This window comes from Netta rufina, assembly GCF_964035555.1.
Source record: "Netta rufina genome assembly, chromosome: 4".
Taxonomy (NCBI): domain Eukaryota; kingdom Metazoa; phylum Chordata; class Aves; order Anseriformes; family Anatidae; genus Netta; species Netta rufina.
The window spans coordinates 21,619,131-21,645,336 of record NC_140127.1 but is presented as its reverse complement, the minus strand read 5'-3'; the positions used below and the strand labels follow the sequence as shown (position 1 = coordinate 21,645,336).

The 26,206-nt window shown below is 43.4% G+C and overlaps 1 protein-coding gene across 4 annotated transcripts in view; it reads left to right on the top strand.

Moving 5' to 3' along the window:
* Window positions 1-26,206, top strand: part of TENM3 (teneurin transmembrane protein 3) — a 430,195-nt gene that overhangs the window by 97,400 nt on the left and 306,589 nt on the right. For all 4 annotated transcript variants that reach the window (XM_084286636.1, XM_084286635.1, XM_084286634.1 and 1 more), the window contains exon 2: window positions 2,061-2,363. In XM_084286636.1, the coding sequence (XP_084142762.1) occupies window positions 2,132-2,363 (232 nt within the window). In that variant the 5' untranslated portion in view covers window positions 2,061-2,131. The remainder of the gene's footprint in view (window positions 1-2,060; window positions 2,364-26,206) is intronic.

The following is a 26,206-nucleotide window of genomic DNA, read 5'->3' as shown; positions in this document are numbered from 1 at the left end:
AAAGCAGATCAGTAGTTCCTCATGCTACAGCATAGATTAAATCTTTGAGGATTTTAGCTTGGTATAGTAACAAAGTATTGTGTAAAGAGTGGTGGCTTTTGTTTGTTTGTTTGTGTTTTTTTTGTTTGTTTGTTTTTTTAATGTCAACTACATAAGCCTGGAAACTTGAAAAAAATCACAATTACTTAATCTTTGATGAGGAATTGTGCACGACAGTTTTCCCATGGACCAATTTAGAGACATTAGGAATTATTGTGCTGTTATAGTCTTGAAACATGTAGATGAGAGGGGAGATAAGCCTCCACCTGAAATCTTTACACTGAAGAATACCTGTGATTTTTAAAATCACAGTTCAGCTTAACACTAATAAACCAAAAGCTCACAAAATTCTTAGAAAATTATTTTTACATGAAAAGAACTTGCATTTATTAGTCAGTAAAGTATTTTAAATTAAATCTGGGTGTTCCATATACAGTAAATAGGTAGGCTACACAGACATGCAGGTATCCAAGTAGTCATAGCTTAAGTAAAGTATTACATTACTTCAGTTTTCTTGCCAACATACCAATATTTCGGATTCTTTTACCGCTTGAAGAACATTTGTAAATGTAATAAATATCAAAGAGAATTTGCTCAAATGGGAGGCTTCATAGCTTTGTCTTTTAGTCTAACTTGAGATTCAGACAGGTCAAGAAACGTGAGAGCTTTCCAGAGAATTTCAAAACAGATAGGATGATAAAAGACCTGCCATTCAGTAACTTGAATTACAGTTCGGTGTTAAATTAAATACTCTCTCAAAATCATTTCAGGAGTGACAACTAATTAGTTGGATATTAAATGTTTAAAGTGAAGCGGGTAGAAGAAGTAGAGCTCTTCAGCTCTAAAGCAACCTTGTTTTTGCTGAACAAGGTGCCAGTGGAGTTGGGTATTGCTTTGTGACATGTGCTGCAAACTGTCATTTTAATTCTACATCACTTGACTGATAAAACTCTGCAAAATAATAATTTGTGGTATTTAAGTATGTTAAATTGAGGGGAGCACCAGGGAGAGAGTTCTTGAGCCAAAACAGAGAATCTTAACGTATGATGTGTTGAACAAGAAATATCAAAGTCATATAAAGTCAAGAAATACGAAGTCATCTGAACTGTTCTTCCTTTAGACATTTTGTCAGCTGTTCAAATATATGAATTATATTCTTGATTTTAATTTAGCTCTTCTCTTTAAAAACAACAGCAAAATTTCCAAACTGTTTCTTACTCTGTCAGAACTGTACGTGTTTCTGTGAAGCGTGCAGGGCCCGTGAGATGAAACTGAGAAGTCTTGTTTTGAAAACTAATTGGAATGAAACATTAAAGAAAAATAAATAGCAATAGGATTCTTACTGTAATGTTCTTCAAAAACATGATGGAAGGAAACATTGCTCGTGACTGTCATTTTCAAATCAAATATGTACTTGCTTTCCAGCAGAAGTTACATAGAACATGCTACCTGAGAGAAGCTTTCCTGCATATCACTGCAATATTTTGTACCATGCTCAGAAATTGTGTGCATGTTTTTGATGAGAACAGTTCCAAAAGAATAGAATTGACAAGAAAAATTGTAGAAGTCTGTATATCAGAACCAGACGGTAAAACCAGAAGTTTCTGACAAGCAGGAGAAAAAAGCACATATATCTTTGCCATTAGAGCATGCAGCTTTCTCTGAAAAAGTGAAACCGACATATTTGCAGGTATAAAGACTTCAAGCACGTGACATGTTCTTTAAGTGGAAAAGCTGAGTTCCCCCCCTCCTCTGAGTTTTCGGTCTGATTTTGGTCTTCTCATCTTTCCTATAAAAATAGGAGTACCCCATGACTTGCATTGCTTTTAACAGGAATTTCTTGGCGAGTTTTTTGTCAGGATAGCTCGTATGTGAAACTGTTAGAAGTCTTGCAGACATGACAGGACTGCGTTTCGCCCATGGTCAATCAGGCCTTGCTTTCTGTATCAGGTAGCTAGGCAGCAACCAGAGCAGTTAGAGAACATTGTAACACGTAGTCTGTCTTTCTGAATTTATTTTAGGTGGATGTGAGCTGAATGTAGAGAAGAATTCCTAGCAAGTTGGGCCGATGAGCGCACGGAAGGAATGAAGTATGGATGTGAAAGAACGTAGGCCTTATTGCTCCCTGACGAAGAGCAGGCGGGACAAGGAGCGGCGCTACACAAATTCTTCCACGGAAAATGAGGAGTGCAGAGTGCCTACGCAGAAGTCGTACAGCTCCAGTGAAACCCTGAAAGCTTTTGATCATGATTCCTCTAGGTTGCTGTACGGAAACCGGGTAAAAGACATGGTCCACAGAGAAGCAGATGAGTATTCCAGACAAGGTAGGCAAGACGTTTTTCTCTGAACAGAGTATATAATTCATTAGTAATACAGCATTCCTGCTGTGGGAAGAGTATGTTATACCCGTTTTAACAGTTTTAGTAATACTCTACAGACACACTCCACTTCATTTGTATCCCCCTAAATATTTTACAAAGATGGGAAAGCATTATGCACCATCTTTGAAATACATAATATACGATGCACAGGAAAGTTACGTAAATGGTCCGCGTTGGTCAATGGCTCAGTGACAGCATGGCGATTTCAAGTGTGAAGTACTCAGGCCTTACAGTTTAAAAACTAGACCCCCAGCATAAATTAATCTGATTAATGGATTGTCCAAAAGATTGCCACTCCAATATCCCTAAACTGTAAATAGCTTCAAAATTAATCAAATAAATGAATACAGCTGTTCCAAGAACACAAGGCACTATGAACAGGATTGCTGAAAAATACAGTGTGTGGATGAGTAAACAAATAATATAATAACTCAGTAATGGAGCATTGTAGAACAAGTAAATAAGTCAGGTAAATTAGTTAGAAGGTGTTTGGTTTATTTGTGTGGGGTTTTTTTTGTTTGTTTGTGTGGTGTTATTTTGTTTGTTTGCCTATTTTTAGTTGGTATTCATGGTATCTAACCAGATGCTAACTGGTTGGTGTCTTTCACCATTAAATGTTTGAGTCCAGGACTGTAGAGAGATGAGAGAATCAAATACCCTTGGAGATATCCAAAACCCAACTAGATATGGCCCCGAGCAGTTTGCTGTAGCTGACAGTACGTGCGCAGAGGGTTTGAACTAGATGGTCTCAAGAGGTCCCTTCTGATTCTATGAGGTTGCACTTATCTCCAGTTAGGGTCAAGCACTCATGCATCACTTTCAGATTCAATTGTAATCTCTTTAATTTGCATTTCTACACTTCCAAAACAAAAATACTTAATATAAGGGGGAAAAAAAAGAAAAGAAAAAACAAACAAACAAACACTGGAATGTGTGGAGTACTGCATCCCAGCCATCTAAAAGAATAAAGATAGGCCAGGAGCTGTTTGAAATGAAACCTCAGTTTTCTGTGTAAAGCTACACTCTCCTTTTTGTGGAAACAAAAATAGAGTTAGGGGTAGATAAAGAAAGCTTTCTCCTGGTGAGAAAGACTTCAGTTTTAATTTTAGAAATGTTTAAAAATATTTTCCCATTGGTGGTTTTTCTTTGTTCCAAGTAGAATAACTTTACATTAGAATTAGAGCTGTGCAGATGGTGTTGACTTTTTTCCCTACAAATGTTTGCAAAGGAAATAAAAATATTTCTCTTAGGCTCATGTAACTGAGGATTGCTGCTACTGTAGCCTGTCTACTTTCTGCTGTGTATTTTTGGTTTCTGTGATGTGTTGAAACTTCAGGTCATCACTACTTTCAAGTTTAAGTCATTAGTCACCTTGATCCCGTTACTTTACTAAGGAAAAATCAAGAGGAATGAAGTTTTCTAAGGCCCATACTATAGACGCTTTCAGAGTAATAGTGACAAAATTATATCAAAATAGACACTGTTTATTTAACGTTCCCTAACTACGAATTCACAAACTGGTCCCTGAATAGAGTACTGTTCTCTTTAAACAGAAATAATGAAATGGAAGAAATTAAGTAATCTGGCATGCCACATATGATGAAGCACAGGGGCTTGTGGTTATTTTTCCTCTCCATTTTCTTCAGAAAAGTACATAATACTTATTGCCCAATATGCAATAATGCACACATCTGTAGGTCTGGGATGTGTAGTGTCGTCTTCATCTTTCAGTGGTCTCGGTACTGTCATCTGTCTCCATTTGATTTTTCTCATTGTCCTTTCAATTTTTCTTGTATGGCTTATTGGCTTCCTCTGATGTTTGCTGTTTTAGCACCTTCAGGGACTATCACAGAATCACAGAATTTCTAGGTTGGAAGAGACCTCAAGGTCATCGAGTCCAACCTCCAACCTAACGCTAACAGCCCTCCACTAAACCATATCCCTAAGCTCTACATCTAAACGTCTTTTGAAGACTTCCAGGGATGGTGACTCCACCACTTCCCTGGGCAGCCTGTTCCAATGTCTAACAACCCTTTCAGTGAAGAAATTCTTCCTAACATCTAACCTAAAACTCCCCTGGCTCAACTTAAGCCCATTCCCCCTCGTCCTGTCACCAGGCACGTGGGAGAACAGGCCAACCCCCACCTCGCTACAGCCTCCCTTGAGGTACCTAAAAAGAGCGATAAGGTCACCCCTCAGCCTCCTCTTCTCCAGGCTGAACAAGCCCAGCTCCCTCAGCCGCTCCTCGTAGGACTTGTTCTCCAGGCCCCTCACCAGCTTCGTCGCCCTTCTCTGCACCCGCTCAAGCACCTCGATGTCCTTCTTGTAGCGAGGGGCCCAAAACTGAACACAGTACTCGAGGTGCGGCCTCACCAGAGCTGAGTACAGGGGGACGATCACCTCCCTCGCCCTGCTGGTCACGCTGTTCCTGATACAAGCCAGGATGCCGTTGGCCTTCTTGGCCACCTGAGCACACTGCTGGCTCATATTCAGCTGACTATCCACCATCACTCCCAGGTCCTTCTCTGCCTGGCAGCTCTCCAACCATTCCTCTCCCAGCCTGTAGCTCTGCTTGGGGTTATTGCGCCCCAGGTGCAGGACCCGGCACTTGGCCTTGTTGAACTTCATGCAGTTGACCTCAGCCCATCGGTGCAGCCTATCCAGATCCTCCTGCAGAGCTTTCCTACCCTCGAGCAGATCGACACACGCACCTAACTTGGTGTCATCTGCGAACTTACTGAGGGTGCACTCGATGCCCTCGTCCAGATCATCAATGAAGATATTAAAGAGGACCGGCCCCAGCACCGAGCCCTGGGGGACGCCACTAGTGACTGGCCTCCAACTGGACTTGGCTCCATTCACCACGACTCTTTGGGCCCGGCTATCCAGCCAGTTTCTAACCCAGCGAAGCGTGCGCCAGTCCAAGCCAAGAGCAGCCAGTTTCTTGAGGAGAATGCTGTGGGAGACGGTGTCAAAAGCCTTGCTGAAGTCAAGGTAGACCACATCCACAGCCTTTCCCTCATCCACCCAGCGCGTCACTCTGTCATAGAAGGAGATCAGGTTCGTCAGGCATGACCTGCCTTTCATAAACCCATGCTGACTGGGCCTGATCGCCTGCTTCCCCTGCAATTGCTGCATGATGACTCTCAGGAGGATCTGCTCCATGAGCTTTCCTGGCACTGAGGTCAAACTGACAGGCCTGTAGTTTCCCGGGTCTGTCCTCCGGCCCTTCTTGTAGATGGGCGTCACGTTTGCTAGCCGCCAGTCGATTGGAACCTCCCCTGATAGCCAGGACTGTTGATAAATGATGGAAAGTGGCTTGGCCAGCTCCTCTGCCAGTTCCCTCAGTACCCTTGGGTGGATCCCATCCGGCCCCATCGACTTGTGCACATCTAAGTGCCGTAGCAGGTCACCAACCAGTTCTTCATGGATAATGAGGGCCACATCCTGCTCCCCATCGCCTTCCACCAGCTCAGGGTACTGAGTATCCAGAGAACATCCGGTATTGCCGCTAAAGACTGAGGCAAAGAAGGCATTGAGCACCTCCGCCTTTTCCTCATCTCTTGTAACTAAGTTTCCCCCCGCATCCAGTAAAGGATGGAGATTCTCCTTAGTCCTCCTTTTTGTGTTGATGTATTTATAGAAACGTTTTTTGTTATCTTTAACGGCAGTAGCCAGATTGAGCTCCAGATGAGCTTTGGCCTTCCTAATTTTGTCCCTGCACAGCCTCGCTACTTCTTTAAAGTCCTCCTTAGTGGCCTGCCCACTTTTCCAAAGCTTATAAACCCTCTTTTTCCTCCTAAGATCAAGCCACAATTCTCTGTTGAGCCAGGCCGGTCTTCTTCCCCGCCAGCTCGTCTTTGGGCACGTGGGGACAGACCGTTCCTGCGCCATTAAGACTTCCCTCTTGAAGAGCGCCCAGCCTTCCTGGACCCCTCTGCCCTTCAGAACCACCTCCCAAGGGACTCCACCAACTAGTGTCCTGAGCAGCTCAAAGTCAGCCCTTCGAAAGTCCAATACAGCGGTTTTACTGGTCCCCTTCCTGGCCTCGCCAAGAATAGTGAACTCCACCATTGCGTGGTCACTCTGCCCAAGACAGCTCCCGACGATCACGTCCTCCACCAGTCCTTCTCTGTTTGTGAAGAGAAGGTCTAGCGGGGCACCACCCCTTGTAGGTTCACTAACCAGCTGTGTCAGGAAGCTATCTTCCACGCTCTCCAGAAACCTCCTAGACTGCTTTCTCAGGGCTGTGTTGTGCTTCCAGGATATGTCAGGGAAGTTGAAGTCCCCCACGAGTACAAGAGCTGATGATTTAGCAACCTCTGTCAGCTGCCTGTAGAATTCCTCATCCGTCTCCTCATCCTGGTTCGGCGGTCTATAGCAGACCCCGACCAGGACACTAGCCTTGTTGTCCCTGCCGATCCTAACCCAAAGGGACTCGACCTTGTCATTCCCAACCTCGAGTTCTACAACCTCGAAAGACTCTCTAATATAGAGAGCCACACCACCACCCCTTCTATGCTGCCTGTCCCTTCTATAGAGCTTATAGCCAGGCATTGCAGCACTCCAGTCATGAGACTGGTCCCACCACGTCTCCGTGATGGCAACCAAGTCGTAGCCTGCCTGCCGCACGATGGCTTCCAGCTCCTCCTGTTTGTTACCCATGCTGCGTGCATTGGTGTAGATGCACTTCAGCTGGGCCATAGCCTTATCCTCCAGCCTTGCCATTGTTCCCCCTGGCACAGCCCCAACAATCCTAGCCTCAGCCCCATCCCCCTTCCTACCTAGTTTAAAGCCCTCTCAATGAGCCCTGCCAGTTCCTGGCCCAGGATCCTTTTTCCCCTAAAAGATAGGGACCCGTCTGCGGCCATCAGGCCAGGTGCTGAGTAAAGTGCCCCATGATCAAAAAACCCAAGATTTCTGCGTTGGCACCAGTCCCGGAGCCACGTGTTTAACAGGTGAGCTTTCCGTGTCCTCTCTGAACCCCTCCCTGCCACCATAGGGATGGACGAAAACACCACCTGCACTCCCGCTCCATCCACTAACCGACCCAGTCCCCTAAAGTCCCTTTTGATAGCCTTGAGGCTTCTCTCTTCGATGTTATCACTGCCCGCCTGGACTATCAAAAGGGGGTAATAGTCAGAGGGGCGTACCAGGTTAGGAAGCTTCCTGGCAACGTCCCTGACCCTGGCCCCAGGGAGACAGCAGACTTCCCTACGGGTAGGGTCAGGCCGACAAATAGGGCCCTCTGTTCCCCTAAGAATCGAGTCACCAACAACAATAACCCTCCTGTCTTTCTTGGTGGAGGCAGTCCTGAGGCGCGGAGTTGACCTCCTCGCCCCAGGCATCCTCCTGGGAACATTTGCTACCTCTTCCTCACACACCGGCCTCTCAATCTCTAGGGCCTCAAACCTGTTGATTTTTCTCATTGTCCTTTCAATTTTTCTTGTATGGCTTATTGGCTTCCTCTGATGTTTGCTGTTTTAGCACCTTCAGGGACTACTTGCAGGTTTGATAGGGTCAGTTTAGAAAGGGCTTGTTTTGCAGTCTTAGGTACAGTGTTCCTTTGATTCATCTTTGACTGAGAGAATTTACTGCTTCTGGCATTGGAAGCATTTGGTGGAAAAGGTGTTCAAGGTCATTTTAAAGGTTTTTAAATAATATATAAAACATGCTTCCCTTTATTTTTTTGCTTCTGTCTAGAAATAGAGTGCAGATATGTAGCTGCTTTAAGAGTCTGCATTATAGTCTGCTAATCCAACAGGAAATAAATCTGTAAGTTAAAAACAAAAAAAAAAAAAAATCAAGTGTTAATAAATGCCTTTAATTGGGAAATAATTTTTTAAAAATTTCATAACCACTGCTTCGTTTCTTTTTTCCAGGTTGTACAAAGTATTATCAAATTTCCAGTGTCCAGTGGAAAGCTACTGGAACAGTTACATGAATTTCTTGAGTCTCTCAAATCAGACACTATTTTAAAATGCCAGTGAGTTATTTCAGCAGCTATTGTGGGGTAAAGCCCTTCAAAGCTTTTTGTTAATGTATCAGAAATCTACCACCTCTTCTTCCTGATTTGTCTCACTGCACATTTTCGGTATTCCTACTTCCAAAATCCATGGTATAATTCTAAAGGGGATACTGCTGTGGGAGATAGGTGTGCCCCATTTAGTGGTAGTGTTATCCCGGGAAATCTTTTCTTACAGAGGGGAAGTTCCCCAATCATCAGCTCCTCTCACAGAATCTTTCCTTGTCCACTGAATCTCTCTTGCTTGAGATTAATTGCATAAATTGAGGTAACAGCCTATAAGTACATTTTTCAACATACTTGGAGTTAACTTCAGGGAGAGAGAAGACCTGCTGTGGTCTCCTTACGTTTTTCTCAAGCTCCTGCATGTGTCGCAAGACTGGTTTTGTTTTTAAACTCTTCAGGAAAGGATTATTTAGCCTACTGTTTTTAGAACTTCTGATTTATTTATTTGTTTTCACTTTGTTGTTAATCCCCACATAAGATGAAAAAAAACTGGTAAATGTGTGAGTAATTAAACTTTGTACCCAGACGTGTAAATAAAGACCTTGAGTTTTTTTAATGAAAAGTATTTTTCAGCTAGATACTTGATTTTTACATTGCATGTTTGAGAAGATACCTAATCTCATCCTTGACAGTGGATATAGCACCATGAGAGACTGTTTACTTTCCAAAGTGTGATGATATGATTGCTTGCTGTTTGTGTTAGAGAGGAAGACGATACCTATTTACTTATGCTTCCAAGTATCCAACTATAATGAGCAGTCTAATTTAAATATACAACTTCTCTAATTGAATTCAGCAGCCTAAATGCTTATGCTTTGGAATATGCCCAAGTATCTTACTGAATTCAGGATTAAAGCTGAATGTATGAAGTTAAATTTCTCTGTTGCTCAGAGAGACATCCCTGTGTTTACAAAATGAAATTGCTGTGTGAAGTGATAAAAATGTACATAGGAGAGTGTGTTGGGTCTGTCTGAGCTGGAGTCACCTTTTCCCTGCAGCAGCCCACACAGTGCTGTACTCTGCACTCGTAGCTGGAACAGCACTGATATCACTCCAGTGTTGTGTCTATTGCTGCATAGTGCTGGCACAGCATCAGGACTCCTTCCAAGCCCCCAAAAGCCAGCAGACTGGGGGTGGGCAAGTGATGGGGAGGGGACATTGCTGGGGCAGCTGACCTAAACCAACCAAAGGGATATTCCATAACACCTGATGTCACACTCAGCAATAAAAGGGGGGGCTCTCGTGGGGGAGGGGGCTGTTCCTCCTGAACAACCACTACGCGTTTGGGGCCCTGCTTCCCAGGACGTGGCCGAACACCGCTCGCTGATGGGAAGTAGAGAATAATTTTTCCTCTCTCTGTGCTTCCGCGCGGACTGATTGCTTCTTTTGTCTCTGTTTTTTTCTCCCATTCCCTTTCCCTTTAATTAAACCTTTCTTATCTCAAACCTCGAGTTCTCTGTGTTGTATTTTCTCCCCCTTCCTCTTTGAGGAGAGGGGGAGTGAGAGAGCGGTTGTGGTGGAGCTCGGCTGCCCACCTGAGTAAAACCACCACAGTCCTTTTTGGCGCCCAACGTGGGGCTCGAGGGTCGAGATAACAATAGCATTGATTGAAGTATTTACAACTAACATATTGGTAGTCATAATGCTCGGTTTTCTGGTAATACTTTTCTGTGTGGATATGTTGTATATAGCCCACTCTCTGTTTTCTTTTTTCCTTTACATCCGATCGGAGAAAGTGTTGAAGTCTGTGCTTGTTTTTTTTATCATGTTGTGCTGTAACATACTGGCCTTCAGTTTTGTCTGGTATTCAAACCCGGCATTGTTATCCTCCTGGTCTCCTGGAGATTATCTTATTGAAAATATTAGGAATTACAGTGCCTTCTACTTTTCTCCCTGTGGGCTAATTACAGCAGCCTTTCAGTATCTTGGATACCCCTGGTCAGATATTATCCTCCTGTCACTAGGTCTAGTGTTTGTCATCTTCCCCAAAGTAAAGCAATTTATTAAGAATATTATTCAAGGACCTGTCCCCAGACAAAGTTGTGGGTGGCAAGGTGTGTGGGGGGATTTGGGCAGGTACCTATCACGGTTTTCTCCCCCAATGGTTCTAAATTTTACCCCTGAACAAGTACAAAATCCAAGAAAACTGGTGGAATGTTTGAAAGACGTATGCCCTGACCCTGGCAATACTAGAGAACTCCACCAGCTGGCTGCACTCTGCTGGGGTCTGGCTTACGCCTATCAGATGTCAATTAACATTGCCCAGCACCCTCAAGGGGATAGGGAGGTTCCTGAATTTGATAATGAGACAGCACACACTGTGACCACCCTAGAGGACCGACCATCTATGGTATCAGTCGCCCCTGTAGTAAAGACGAAACAGTGGAAACGGAGATCAGGTCGTTTGGTAAGGGAAGAAGCTCCTTCTATGGATGAGGGAGAAGAGGAAAAGGCAAGTGGCTCTAAAGCAGCGTTATCACGGCAACATCGCAAAGAAGAGACTGAAATCATAGATGAATCAGAAACTACTCGGTCTCTATCTCTGAGTGAGCTGCGAGAAATACGGAAAGACTTCAGTCGCCATCCAGGTGAGCACATCCTCACTTGGCTGCTTCGATGCTGGGATAGTGGGGCCAATACCCAACAGCTAGAAGGCAACGAAGCCAAGCAGCTGGGATCCCTTTCTAGAGAAAGACTCATTGATAGAGTAATTGGAAGAGAGGCACAAGTTATCAGCCTCTGGAGGCGAATCCTAACAGCAGTGAAAGAAAGGTATCCCCACAAAGAGGATATTGTCTACCAAGTAAACAAATGGGCCACTATAGATAAGGGCCTCCAGCAGCTGCGGGAATTAGCTGTGCTGGAGATGCTTTATAGTGATTTAAACAACGCCCAGACACCTAAAGACCCCGATGAAGTGCAATGCACAGCGTCCATGTGGCGGAAGTTTGTACGAGCTGCACCCCCAACACATGCCAGCACACTGGCAGTCATGGGTTGGGACGAGGGGATGGGGCCAACTGTGGATACCGTGTCCAACCAGCTTCATAAATATGAAGAAAATCTCTCTCCCCCAGTACGGGGCTGCATTTCAGCTGTGGAGAAACTGTCCCAACGGTTAGATGAACACATAGCTTCGTCCTCGCCTAAACGGAAAAATCTTTCGGCCATCAAGCGCCAGCAGTCCCCAGCTCAAACAAGGGAGAATCCGGGACGCACACCGCGAGGTACCTTGTGGTTTTATTTACGTGACCACGGGGAAGATATGAGGAAGTGGGATGGCGAACCGACCTCGGCCCTAGCTGCTCGGGTACGTGAGCTACGGAAAGATACAACAGCAACAAAGAGGGCCCCTAGGAGGATTGCTGCCCCAGTTTCTGTTGAACAGTCCCCCAGAGGCAGTAGAAGGAATAGTATTACTCCTGACCCTGATGAAGAGATTTCTGCTTCACGTTTGGAAGAAATAATTGATAGATACTCCGACCAGGACTAGTGGGGCCCTGCCTCTGGCCAGGTAGAGGAGAGGGACAACCGGATTTACTGGACTGTGTGGATTCGATGGCCTGGCACACCGGAACCGCAAAAATATAAAGCTTTAGTGGACACAGGTGCACAGTGTACCCTAATGCCGTCAGGCCACCAAGGGGCAGAACCCATCTCTATCTCCGGAGTGACGGGGGGATCCCAAGAGCTAACCATATTGGAAGCTGAAGTGAGTCTAACTGGGAATGAGTGGCAAAAGCACCCCATCGTGACTGGCCCAGAGGCTCCGTGCATCCTTGGCATAGACTACCTCAGGAAAGGGTACTTCAAGGATCCAAAAGGGTACCGGTGGGCTTTTGGCATAGCTGCCTTGAGCACAGAGAAGATTAAGCAGTTGTCTACCCTGCCTGGTCTCTCACAAGACCCTTCTGCTGTAGGATTGCTGAGGATTGAAGAACAGCAAGTGCCAATTGCGACTACAACTGTGCACCGGCGGCAATATCGCACCAACCGAGACTCCCTGATTCCTATCCATGAGTTAGTTCACCATCTGGAGAGCCAAGGAGTGATCAGCAAGACTCATTCACCTTTTAACAGTCCTATATGGCCAGTGCGGAAGTCCAATGGCGAGTGGAGGCTAACAGTGGACTATCGGGGCCTGAATGAAGTCACACCACCACTAAGTGCAGCAGTGCCAGACATGCTAGAACTCCAGTACGAACTAGAGTCAAAGGCAGCTAAGTGGTATGCTACAATTGATATTGCTAATGCATTTTTCTCTATCCCTCTAGCAGCAGCATGCAGGCCACAATTCGCTTTCACTTGGAGGGGCATTCAGTATACTTGGAATCGACTGCCCCAGGGGTGGAAACATAGCCCTACCATCTGCCATGGACTGATTCAGACGACACTGGAACAGGGGAACGCTCCTGAACACCTGCAGTATATCGATGATATCATCGTATGGGGTAACACAGCAGAAGAAGTTTTTGAGAAAGGGAAGAAAATAATTCAAATTCTTCTGAAAGCTGGATTTGCCATTAAACAGAATAAAGTCAAGGGACCTGCACAGGAAATCCAGTTCTTGGGGGTAAAATGGCAGGATGGACGTCGCCACATTCCGACGGATGTGATCAACAAAATAACAGTTATGTCTCCGCCAACTAGCAAAAAAGAAACACAAGCTTTCCTAGGTCTTGTGGGATTTTGGAGAATGCATGTGCCAGGCTATAGTCAGCTTGTGAGTCCTCTATATCGAGTGACTCGAAAGAGGAACTCTTTCGAGTGGGGCCCCGAGCAACAACAGGCCTTTGAACAACTCAAACAAGAAATAGCTCGTGCAGTAGCCCTTGGGCCTGTCCGTACTGGACCAGCTGTGCAAAACATACTGTACACTGCAGCTGGGGAGCATGGGCTCACCTGGAGCCTCTGGCAGAAGACCCCAGGAGAAACTCGAGGCCGACCTTTGGGGTTCTGGAGCAGGGCCTATCGAGGATCAGAAGCCAATTACACCCCAACTGAAAAGGAAATATTAACAGCATATGAGGGGATTAGAGCAGCTTCAGAAGTTGTTGGTACAGAAGCACAACTTCTCTTGGCCCCACGGCTACCTGTGTTACATTGGATGTTCAAAGAGAAAATCCCCACTACACATCATGCAACCGATGCTACGTGGAGTAAATGGGTAGCGTTAATTACACAGCGGGCTCGAATGGGGAAACCCAATCGCCCGGGAATCCTGGAAGAGATTATGGACTGGCCAGAGGGCAGGGATTTCGGAGCACCAACAGAAGAAGTAACGCGTGCTGAAGAGGCACCACCATACAATGAGTTGCCAGAAGACAGAAAGCAATATGTGTTGTTCACTGATGGATCCTGCCGTGTGGTAGGGAGCCATCGGAAGTGGAAAGCTGCTGTGTGGAGTCCCACACGACAAGTTGTGGAGGCCATGGAAGGGGAAGGTGAGTCAAGTCAGTATGCAGAAGTGAAAGCTATACAACTGGCCCTAGAAATTGCTGAAAGAGAAAAGTGGCCGGTACTGTATCTCTACACTGACTCATGGATGGTGGCAAATGCGCTATGGGGGTGGCTGCGACAATGGAAACAGAACAACTGGCAGCGCAGAGGTAAACCTATCTGGGCTGCTACCCTGTGGCAAGATATTGCTGCCCGGGTAGAAAACCTGGCTGTAAAGGTACGTCATGTAGATGCCCATATGCCTAAGAATCGTGCTACCGAAGAACATCAGAACAACGAAGAAGTAGATCGAGCTTCAAAAATTGAAATAGCTCAGGTGGACCTGGACTGGGGACATAAGGGTGAACTGTTTGTAGCTCGATGGGCTCATGAAACATCAGGACATCTGGGGAGGGACGCCACATATAGATGGGCTCGTGATCGAGGGGTGGACCTGACCATTGAGGCCATCACACAGGTTATCCATCAGTGTGAGACCTGTGCTGCAGTTAAACGAGCCATGAGGGTAAAGTCTCCCTGGAACAGGGGGAGATGGCTTGGATTTCGATATGGTGAGGCCTGGCAGATTGACTACATCGGACCACTTCCACAAACCCGCCAAGGCAAACGGTACATACTCACCATGGTAGAAGCAACTACTGGGTGGCTGGAAACATACCCTGTAAACCATGCCACGGCCCGAAACACTATCTTGGGCCTGGAAAGGCAAGTGCTGTGGCGACATGGTACACCGGAGAGAATAGAGTCCGACAATGGGAGTCACTTCCGAAACAATTTGATCACTTCCTGGGCCAAGAGACATGGCATTGAATGGGTGTATCACATCCCTTATCACCCACAAGCCTCTGGGAAGGTTGAGAGGTACAATGGACTGTTAAAAACTATGCTGCGAGCATTGGGTGCTGGGACATGGAAACATTGGGATATAAATCTACCAGAGGCCACTTGGCTAGTTAACAACAGGGGGTCTGAAAACCGTCCTGGTCCTGCTGAAACAAAACCCCTACACACTGTGGGAGAAGCTAAAGTCCCTGTAGTGCGTGTGGGGAAGTGGATGGGGAAGGCGGTGTGGGTTGCCCCTGCCTCGGGAAAAGGCAAACCCACTCGTGGGATTGTCTTTGCCCAAGGACCAGGGTATACCTGGTGGGTAATGCAGAAAGATGGGGATATCAAGTGTGTGCCTCAAGGAGATTTAACACTGGGAGAAAATTAATCTGTCGTCCAAGTTATGTGTTGTAGGAGGACACTGCAGAACCAATGACAGGTCAACTTTGCAAGGAACCGGGCAAGTGCAACACTGATGTGAGCTAAGCTGGTGCTGGTGTCAAGAAAACCAACTTCGCCTGCCCTGAGTGACCACTTTGACAGATGAAGGCGAAACCATCAACAGTTTTTATGAGCATTTTGGGAAAAGACCTATAGAATAAAGAGAAGTACAGACATAAAAATGCTTCAATGGACAGAAAACAATGGTGATGAGAACATCTATATACTAAACTGTACCTGATTGTGACACAAATGTTATGGAATAAGGGGTGGAAGTTGTGTTGGGTCTGTCTGAGCTGGAGTCACCTTTTCCCTGCAGCAGCCCACACAGTGCTGTACTCTGCACTCGTAGCTGGAACAGCACTGATATCACTCCAGTGTTGTGTCTATTGCTGCATAGTGCTGGCACAGCATCAGGACTCCTTCCAAGCCCCCAAAAGCCAGCAGACTGGGGGTGGGCAAGTGATGGGGAGGGGACATTGCTGGGGCAGCTGACCTAAACCAACCAAAGGGATATTCCATAACACCTGATGTCACACTCAGCAATAAAAGGGGGGGCTCTCGTGGGGGAGGGGGCTGTTCCTCCTGAACAACCACTACGCGTTTGGGGCCCTGCTTCCCAGGACGTGGCCGAACACCGCTCGCTGATGGGAAGTAGAGAATAATTTTTCCTCTCTCTGTGCTTCCGCGCGGACTGATTGCTTCTTTTGTCTCTGTTTTTTTCTCCCATTCCCTTTCCCTTTAATTAAACCTTTCTTATCTCAAACCTCGAGTTCTCTGTGTTGTATTTTCTCCCCCTTCCTCTTTGAGGAGAGGGGGAGTGAGAGAGCGGTTGTGGTGGAGCTCGGCTGCCCACCTGAGTAAAACCACCACAGAGAGTGCTAGGCAAAAATATCTGCAAGTGTTGCATGACTATGGATTAGGAGGGAAGGATTGTAGAACTACAGATAGTAAATTGTATTTTTTAAATTGCATTTGGAAAAAATAATTGGAATTATTAATATTATAATTTGCAAACAATTTGAAGCTGGTCGTGAATCAAACCAGCAGGACTCACAGGAACTGAAAAGCTTTTCATGTGGATGCATTGTGTTAGCAAGAAAAATACTGGCATGCAAAAACTTGTCTTTATTTATACAGATACATTTTGAAAGGGAGAGCAATATGCAGTACTTGTTAAGTAACCATCATTGTATTTCAAAGATTTTTGTTGTTGCAAGACAGTACAATGATCTTACAACGTAATCGACATATCAAGTCAGTGAGATTTTGTGTGGGAACGGGAGGCTAACCATGAGCACAGGTGGCAGGATACACTGTAGCTTTGTGCGTGCTCATATTTTCATACAAAATAGTTACAGCACTGTTTGTGAACTGCATGAAGTGAAGTGCTGAGCTGCAGGACACCTTTTGCTAATAGAAGAGGCGATGAGGTGGTGCAGGTTTTGTTAAATTTTTACTTTTTGAAAGCTTGATGTTATCTGTAGTTTAGCCTGGAGGTAGTTAGATGGTCTTTATACCTGGCAGCGAGAATGAGTTCACTGTGTTTATCATTCAGCACAATTGGTTGTCAGCAAAGCCTCAACGTGAATTTCTTTTCATGCTGTCCCTTTCAGTTTTGTAGGAGAGAAGGTACTTGTGTGCATCTTTTTGTGTCTTCACTCTTCTGAAATACTTGGGAGTCTAATAACTCCATGGAGCTGCAAAAAGAGGGGCTGTACTTAACAAAGAAGCAAAGAAAAAGAATTTCTTTCCTTTACAACATGCTGGATCACTGATAGGAGGCTGCCAAAAAACAAAGCCATGCAGAGTACGTTACACTGTGCTGATGAACTGTAGCTACTGTTTAGATGTCCCTCCCATGATGATTTGATTTTGGTGCTGGAAAAATCTTACCATTCAGCAAAAGAAGGACCTGAAGTAGTGCTATATATGCTAGGACAATTTTATTTTATTATTTAAGATGTTAAACACTGTCAGGGATTCATTTTTTAAGACTTCAGAAACATGAGGCATGAATTGCAACTCCTAGCTTAATGTAATAGGACTCCAAAGTTTATTGCTTTTAAATATTAGCTACTTAAAATGACTTATTTGGATAGCAAAATGATTAATCTTTTTAGTCACTATAAATGTCAACTCTAGGATTAAGGGATCTGAATGGTCCTGGCTTTAAACCTGAAGCTCACGTACTTCAGACTTGCCTGTGTGAGGCATTGGGAGGGCAGGTGAGAGCACTGCTGACCTTCCAGTACCTGCGCCTTTTTGACGAGCTGATTTTGGCTATTGAGCAGGCAAGGGCTTCTCGCTAGAACTGAATCAGCCTGCCTTGCAGATTGTTTACAGGAGTGTATGAAATGATGCGCAAGTGACTTTGTGATCTCCTGATGAGCAAATTAATCACCATTCAGTGACATTGCAAATGCCGTCTCCCAGAATCTGAGGCAGCCCTTGGCAGTGCAGTTTTATGTGGGGAGCTGCAGTGCAGAATGGGTCCTTACTGGACTTCTGGCAGATACTTGTTATGCTAAAACACAGCCGCCTGCAGTATCTGCCTGATTTGAGTGGCTACCTTTTGTAAGAAGCATAGTGCCACTGTGTTCTGGGTAATTTTGTGGCCTTGAGCTAAGCACGTAACCTCCTGCCACAAGTTTTTTGCTTTTTTTTTTTTTCGTCTCTGTAATACAGGAATAACACTTACCACCTCGCAGGCGTGTTGGGAAGATTAATTAGTTTATGTTTGCAAAATTCTTTGAAGATGAAAAGCGCTGTAAGTGCTAAGTAATGTTATCATCTTACATTGCTATACTAGTTACTTCTTAAAGCAACAATAAGAAGTTAATTGGTTTTCAGGTTCCAGGTGATAAGGATCTGTTGACTTTTAAAGTTATTCTATTAGCTACAGAGTAGTACTAAGAAAAACATTTCACTTTCATTTGGTTAGGAGTATATTTAGCTCATGCTCAGTGATACAAATGCTTTCTCTAAGGTATTCATCTAGTGGAAATTGGCCCCTTGTGGGTCATGGTCCGCAGATGAGCTATGGATCTGGAGACAAAGGGCAATTGTGATTCTCCAGGGAAAAATCAACCTTGGTTATTGGCAGCACACTGCTTGATCAGGCATTTCTACATGGCCTTGGTCCACAGAGTAAAAGCCTTGTCTTTGACTAGTCTCTTACTGTAAAATAAGAGAATTAAGTTCTTGATCTTAATGATTACAGATTTTTAAGGTGAACGCGGGGCCTTCACAAGGACTTTCAGCCATGCAAAGGAAGGTATTGTAGAAGGTCTGCAATTGCTCTTGCAGCTCTCTGCAGCTCATATAGTGAGATGTATACGTCGCTCCTCTTCATAATAAAATCTGACCAGAGGACTGGGGGGATAAATGGATCACATGCATGACTTTGAAAGATGACTTCAGGGTGTTAATATTGATGGAGAGATCAAAGCTGGAGAAGCGTGCCGTCAGAGACCGGGTGGGCAAGGGATGCAGAGGCTGAGGAGTCCCATCTGCTGATTTATTTAGCACTTTGGGCTGAGGCTCAGGACTGTAGGCCAGCCTGTGAGGGACTACTTGTTCCATCAGTAGTAAATTTATATGGAAAGTGAAACAGATGTAAAGTAGGAATAATTTCTTGGATGGTCGATACTTTCAGAAAGTAGTCAAAAATGTTAAAACTTACTGGCTTGAGCGCCAGTACTTAGTGCTACTTAGCTTATTAAAGCCAGAAGAGGAAATGGAAGGGCCGTCAGAACATGTCCCTCATGTTCCATGTTTGTACGGTTTTGATTTGCCATGCCACAAATTTGTCTGAGCCATAAACCCTTTCTTTTCTTCAGCATGACGGACACCCTGCTAGAAAATATAAATTAAGCAGGATGTGGCCCCTGTTGTGGCTATGTGAAGGGAAGTGTGCTTGAGAGAGGGAGTAATAGAGGCTTTCTACAGAAGTCCTTGGGTCTGTTATTCCTGTTGTTCCTTGTGCTCACCTGCAGTGATAGTCCAAGGGCCTGTTCTGTTTATGATGCTTAAGATTCCTGTGGATGTGGTGTACTTGTTTATGAAATTGTGCAAATGGGAACATATGGGGCTACTCTGAATAAGATATATACGTTTCTTTACACTAGTTCAGAGCCTCTTGAGCTAATCAAGTTTTCTACTATGCTGTGAGATGTCCCTCTGTGGGTCTGTCCACTCACTTGGGGTGGCAGATGCGCCTTTTCTCCTGAAAAGGCAGACGTAATAGTGCAGGGTTCTCTCTTCCACATCTGGAGGAACAGCAGTGAGCCTGAGCTCTTTTGTGCACGCTTCCCTCCTTGCTGCCTCCTTCCTCCTCACCTTCTTTCCCCATTTCAAGCCATATGTCATGTCATTAGCATCCTACTGACCTTAATGTGGCAGTTCATACCTGTCAGGTCTGTGTTTTTAGGCTCTCTGTAGACTGGATATCCATCATCTCTGCATTGCACACCCTTGGGTCATATTTTCTTCACATCTATCAAATTTAGGCTTTATTTGTATTTTGTAATAAATGGATGCTGAGAAGTTGATGATTCGCACTGGTCCCAGGATCCAAAGTTTAAGACAGAGGCCTAAAAATGTCTATACTGTCATCCTGGTTATGATCAAGACTTTGCATTCCTTGCTACTCATGGTGTTGTATTTCTTTTTTAAATCCACAGAATCCTCTTTTTTTTTTTTTTCCTTGCCACCCATGTTCTGGACAGCCGTGCTAGTTGCCCTTAATTTGGATTCTCTGTTACCTAATTATATTCAGAAAACCATTTTTTATATGAAATCCAACCATTTGGAACTGTAATGTTTGCATTAGTAATTCGTTTTCTGCAACATGATTGCTGATGCTGTAGCTTGAAGCTTTGAATTGTGCAATTGTGAAATTATCTTCAATTGACTTTAATCTTATTCTGCAGTACCTTCGGAAGGGCTTGATGATCAGTCCTTTATCCTTACACTGGATTAAGAAGGGCTTCTTATGTTCTCGTCTGTGGATTAGTACTGAGGATCCCCTGCCACCCTCAGGGAATAAAATTGAGTCCCCTGTAGCACGCAGAGGAGTCCTCATGTTTGAACCCTGATTTGGAAAACTAGTGTCAGGAAGGAACTTCATTCCACTTGCATCTGTTCTGCTCTATTTCTTAAAAGAAAAAATTCCTAGACTAGTGTTTAAAGACGTGTTCCTTGTGATTCTGTAGCTTATTGCCAGCATGAATACGTGGCTAGTCTAAGTATCAAGTATCATTTATTTCCCTCTAAATAATAAGAGTAGGTATCTTTATAGAAGTGGCTTAATTTTGGGGTCTTTTCATTAAGAACTCTTCTACCAAAAGTGGCAGAGTAAGTGCAGCTCAGAGAACTCTGTGTAGCTCGTGAGTCTCTGCAATGGTGGCTTTGTTCCCCCCACGCTCTTGGAAACCCATAAGGAATGGGAGAGCAGGGTGGGTAATGTTTGCTCAGAATAACACAGATTAATGCTGTTTGTTATTATGTAGTATACTAGATTTTCTGAGAAGCTGCGTTCTTTCATATGCATCTTGCAGCTCCACTCTAAATCAGATAATGGCAAGGAAAAGTGGTTAAGATGGAAAACTGGAACTGAAATGTTGAGAAGATAAGAAGTTATGAGGAACAAGGTTGTGATGAGTTAGGATTAAAACACAGGAATTAAAACGATAAAAATGTGACTCGGTAGATTAGGATGGTTTAAATTTCATAGATAACTTTCATAAAACAAAAAAAAAATCAGAAGAAAATAATTAAAAAATAAAAATAAAAGGCAGATCAAAAGACTTGTTAACACAGGCAAAGCTTATTACTTGTCAGTCTTTACTGCAGTTTCTTGCATCCTGGCAAGGAGAACTCTGCAAGTCCAGCTTTGAAAGCTCCTGTTTAGTAAATATACCATGGTGTTTGTGTGACAGAACGAATGGTATCACATCTATTTCTCATTCTCTCTTTTCTGTAACCGTATTCTACCTGCTTAACTCAGAATCCTAAAGACAGCATTTGTACTCTTCTTATCAGAGCTTTGTAGAGCATGCAGGGCCTCTGTCTTTTGCCAGTTCCTTTTCTGAAATCTTCATCCTTTCATTTCCAGCAAACTTGTTTTCTTAAAATGCATTTGCTTCCATTTTTATGTTCTTTTTCTCAAGACCTTTCCTTAGAAAGTAGTGCCTTAGAAAGACTGTTATGTTCTCTTTGCCCCTGTTAAATGAAGAAGAAAAAAAACATATTTTATTTACAACAAAATTACATATTTTTTTCATTGAGAATCCAATCAGAATTGATACTTAGTGGTAAGTAATGTTTCAGATCCCATAGGACTGCTTGGGATTCTTGCTAAGCCAGTACAGCTCTGCTTTGTGCATCTATGAAGAAAACGTCGTCTTAGTGGTCCAGCAGTGACTGTTGGAGAACAGAACAGTCTCCTGCTTATTGTTCTGTACAAAGAAACTTCTTTTTCCATCTTCTACTTGCACACGATTTAATGCTATATTTATTTTTTTATTTTTTTTTTAGGAATTAGCAAAGTGATCAGTCCAGCCAACTTGCAGTTAGCAGAGCTATTCCTTGTAGCTGTCAGGTAGATGAGTTGGGAAGGCAAGCTGCTGTTGAACCAGCAGTGTGGAGCTTTATGTCCTACAGGAGTGGTGAAGTGTTTCAGAGACGTGGCATAGACGTGGTGTAGCTTCTGTAGAGCTGTTGCTCTACAGAAAGTATTCAGAAGTACTGAGAATGCGCTCCAGGTATGGAATTCCAAATGGAAGAAATGTGCCCATTGTGCATATTAGCTGAGCAGGGTACAAAAATAAGCAAGTAATTCCCAATATCAAAACAGCAGAAAACAACATCAATGACATCAGTGCTGCTTACAAGCATTGTATTAAGAGGAACTGTTTGTATGCTCTGGTCTGCAGACAAAGAAATAGAAATGAGAAAAACACTCTTCTTCATTTACTCCCTAAATAAATTAGTTCAGTCTTCTTTTATTTAAAATAAATAAATAAATAAGTAGGGAAGCAGAAATATAAGGGAGACAAAAGTGAGAAGACTAGTTCTCTCATGCACCGTGATCATATGTTGTTTTGCATCTGTGTTGCTCTAGTTGTTTCACAATTTATTTTTCTAAATTTAATATTTTTCTGTAATGCATTACTACAGAGTTGTTATAGAGAAAATGTGTTTGGTGTTGGTTTTGGATGGTATGAAAGTGTTACAGGCAGAAGAAGGCAGGGTACGAAGGAAGAATATTGTGAAGTCTCAGAATGAGGACTAACAAGTAATGAAGGACACAGAGGCAGCAGAAGGGGAATGAAACTTCATCAGAACATTAAGCAAGAGCAGAACCATACCTAAAAGACAAGGCTGAGCCTGGATGTGGATGGGTTTGGGATTTCTTCCTTTTTGGTACTAGCTCTGTCTTGTTGTGACAAAACCAAAGGCAGCAAAGGCACTCGAACTACAACTTCTTTGGTTTGAAAGAGGGGTGTGTGTGTATGTGTTTATGTTAACTAGGCAGATGCTCTGGAGGCTCTTTAGTTCAGAGGTGTTTTCTTTCACTTGTTTCCAAACCTGTTTGTTGTTCAGTTGTTGCTGAAGCCTGACTTGCAGGCTTTCACAGTGGGTAATGGATTGCTAAAGTCAGTGGTGGTGTCTGGAAGTGCTGACAAATTCTCTGCTGGGTATTTTTTGTTCATACCTTCTGTTAGTTTCTTGTCCCATTTTCATGGTTTGTCATTTTAAGAGAATATCCGTGTGTTAGTGCAGATCCAACTTAGAGCAAGTACTGACACCTGAAAAACCGTGTGACCTTTTTTTATTTTATTCACAAGTCCTCTTCAAAAATCCTTTTCCACAGATAGCATTTCCAACTTGAAGCTTAAGTTATTGTGGAAGTCTTTGAATAACTTCTCCAGTGTAGGCCAGTGAACCAAATATGGCACAGGTACAACAGATTGCCACTTAATTACAACTGTGAAATTCTGACCTAAAATCATGTGTAAATTCTGCATACATTGAACTTGTTTATATATGCAGTATTCAATTAAAGAAATTATTTACATTTCTAGATAAATACAACCTGTGTGGTCCTGGCAGAGAAGTTTATATATATATATATATAAAAGTACTATGTGTGTGTATATGTACATACACACACATGATCATATATATACGTACATACATATACACATGCCTGTAAATATATAACAAATTAAAATTTATGTATATCAAAAGTATATTGTATACTTCTTTGTATTTACTTAATGTAGGTAAAGAGGTGCACCAATCGTACATGGGTTGTTCAGGTGGGTCTGTACTCTTACTGTTGGCAAATGCTGCACTTCTAGCAGCGATTCCTGTAGAAGTTATTCTCTAGTTGTAATGTTAATTTTGTTCATCTGAACAAGTGGATGGTGTCAGCATTCCTTACACTAACTGTAAATTGGTATTCCAAGCCAAGAGAGATGGCAATATCTAACAGTAGTGGTAGTAACAGCATTATTGTCAGTTTTTAAAACCTAACATCACTCTGGATCGTCCCCAAATCCCAGCATTGTCTTCCAAATAACTTTCTTCAAAACACTGTCTAATTTCTTTCTCCATTTTTCACTTCATACTTCTTGTAAAGGAAAGGAAAAACAACCACAAAGCATTATAAACACCTATTTACTCTTTCTTCTGTGTTTTCTTCTCAGAAATGAGTTCATTTCAGCCACCAAGTTGTTTTTAAGTTCTTAGAAAATGTTGAGGCACCAATCGTCAGTGGGAGAAATTGCAAATGTGTGTGTAGTGTAAGAAACTGATGATTAAATCCCTCCCATCCAAGTCATCCTGGAAAGGTTAATTAGAAATGTTAAGAACGCAGCAGGGAGAACATCCTGTCCTCATACTCCTTTCCGCTGAGCCCTACAACCTTCCTTTCCAATTTTCTGGTAGTATCATTCCCTAGCAGGTAAAAGCCGCTCTTCCAGTCTCCTGCCCACTAATTCTGTGTCCCAGCTGTGTTCAGCCTCCCCTGGATCCTGAATGTTTCTAGACTACATGTTCTTATTGTCAGGGAATCTTATGTCAAACTTTTGTATTGCGTATGTATGATTTCCTCTGGGACATAAATTACTGCATAAATACACATTTTTCCGTGTCAACTTTTTGTTTATTTTTCATTTGTGTAGGCAACTTACACAGAGTACAATCCTCTTAGTAGAGCTTTTAGGAAAGCTTTAATTCAGGAGATGATTGAGCCTGATGTCTCTAAAGCGGTTGTTACAACATTTCTGGGCTACGCTGTAAAACTTCAGTATAGCAAAAAAGCCTTAATATGTTGAACGTGATGGAAGAGCAGTAAACAGCCCCCTTTTCTATCTTTACAGTTGCACTGGAGCTTTGTTTTGGTGCTGGGACATGCCATTTTCCCTTTCTTCTCATTCAGAAGAGGGGGGAAAAAAGGCAGAAAGCAGGAAATGTTGTCTGTGGAGGCAGGTTGTGGTAAAATAAAGGACAAATAAAATCCATTAGTAGTGGTTGGGAGGCATTGTTGTGCCTGGGAGCCAGCCTCCTAGGCAGTGACCATGGGTGTTCCTGTAGAGCGAGTGCCTGAAGCAGTTTCTGTTACAAATAACAGTTTGCCTAGCAGTTTAAAAAGTAAAAATTACAATCTAAAAAAACAATAACGATTAAAAAAAGGTTCAGTGGTCTCTTTGAAGTGCTGTGTCTGCACAGATGGCTCCCCAGGGTTGCTGGGTGTGCAGGGATGTGCTTTGCAGAGCTGGGTGCTGCAGCCCCCAATCTCCCCCACTTTTCGGGCCTGCAAGCCTGAAAATCCAGGTCTGGGAGGTGACAGGGAGCCAGGCATAAAGCCTAAGCATCTTTTTCTATTTTACTCCTAAAATGTTGCTTTTCTGAGCCGTGCAGTGAGCATGCAGCAGCCATTCTGGGTGTGAGTGCCTATGCAGACATGCTCACACACCTGCACATGGGCTCCTCCTGTGTCTGGTTCTGGCTTCAGGAGCTGTTTGGAAACCTAGATTCTTGTCATAATTTATCAAACACATGACACCAGCGTGCTAAGCTGCCATCCTTAGCATATATTTGCCAAAATGCTAAATAGGAAGCACTGTAGATGCTTTCATGTGTTCTGCCCTAACCCCGTTACGACTGGGTGGTTTGTTTGGCCTGTTTGCTTCTCATCTGAGTTTCAGCTCTCAGTACGCCTGAATATCTGGCATGATGTCACATGGCATGACAGTTTTAAAATGACGAGGTACTGTCAGTGCACGTGGTAATCCCCCGTCTTAAACTCCTCATGCTGTTCAGCCACAGTCATAGATGCGTTTGCTGCTTTTGCATTTATTTTGCAGTGCACCTCTCCAGCTTCATTTTCACTCTAAGCCTTATTCACAGCAGCATGATAAATGTAGTTAGCTTTGTACCTAATTGTAGTAAAGATTTTCATTGCTTATGAAAGTCATTGTTGGAATTAATTTATGGTTCTGACTGCAAAGAAACTTTCAGCAACAACTTTGCGTGACCACAGCAATAAAGTAATTAACTGGCTCACTTAAAACGCGTAAATGGCCAGGGCATTCACTCTTAATATTTCAGGAATTACACTTCTGTATTCATACTCCTGCAATTCTATTAATTTCTAATCGAAAGGAGTCTGTTGTATTATAAGCTTTAAAGAAATTACTAATATGTATTTTTACACTAACTAATTTTGGAGAAATTAGGATGCCCGTCAGATTCAAGGGTTGAATATGTATTGTAATTTGTTCCCAGAGCTATGAAATAACTGTGAGCAAGAGTGGAAAAGCACTGTGGGTATAGGCATGCAAATGAGCTTGCCAAGTGTCTATATATCATACGGTGTCTTAAATCTGCAGACATAAAAGCAGGATGAAGACACAGCCATTAAAAAGGCAGTCATTTTTGAGTGTCACATAATTTAGAGACTTTAAGTTATTGAAGTGTCATGAGTTTATTGCACCTAATTTATTAATACAATCAT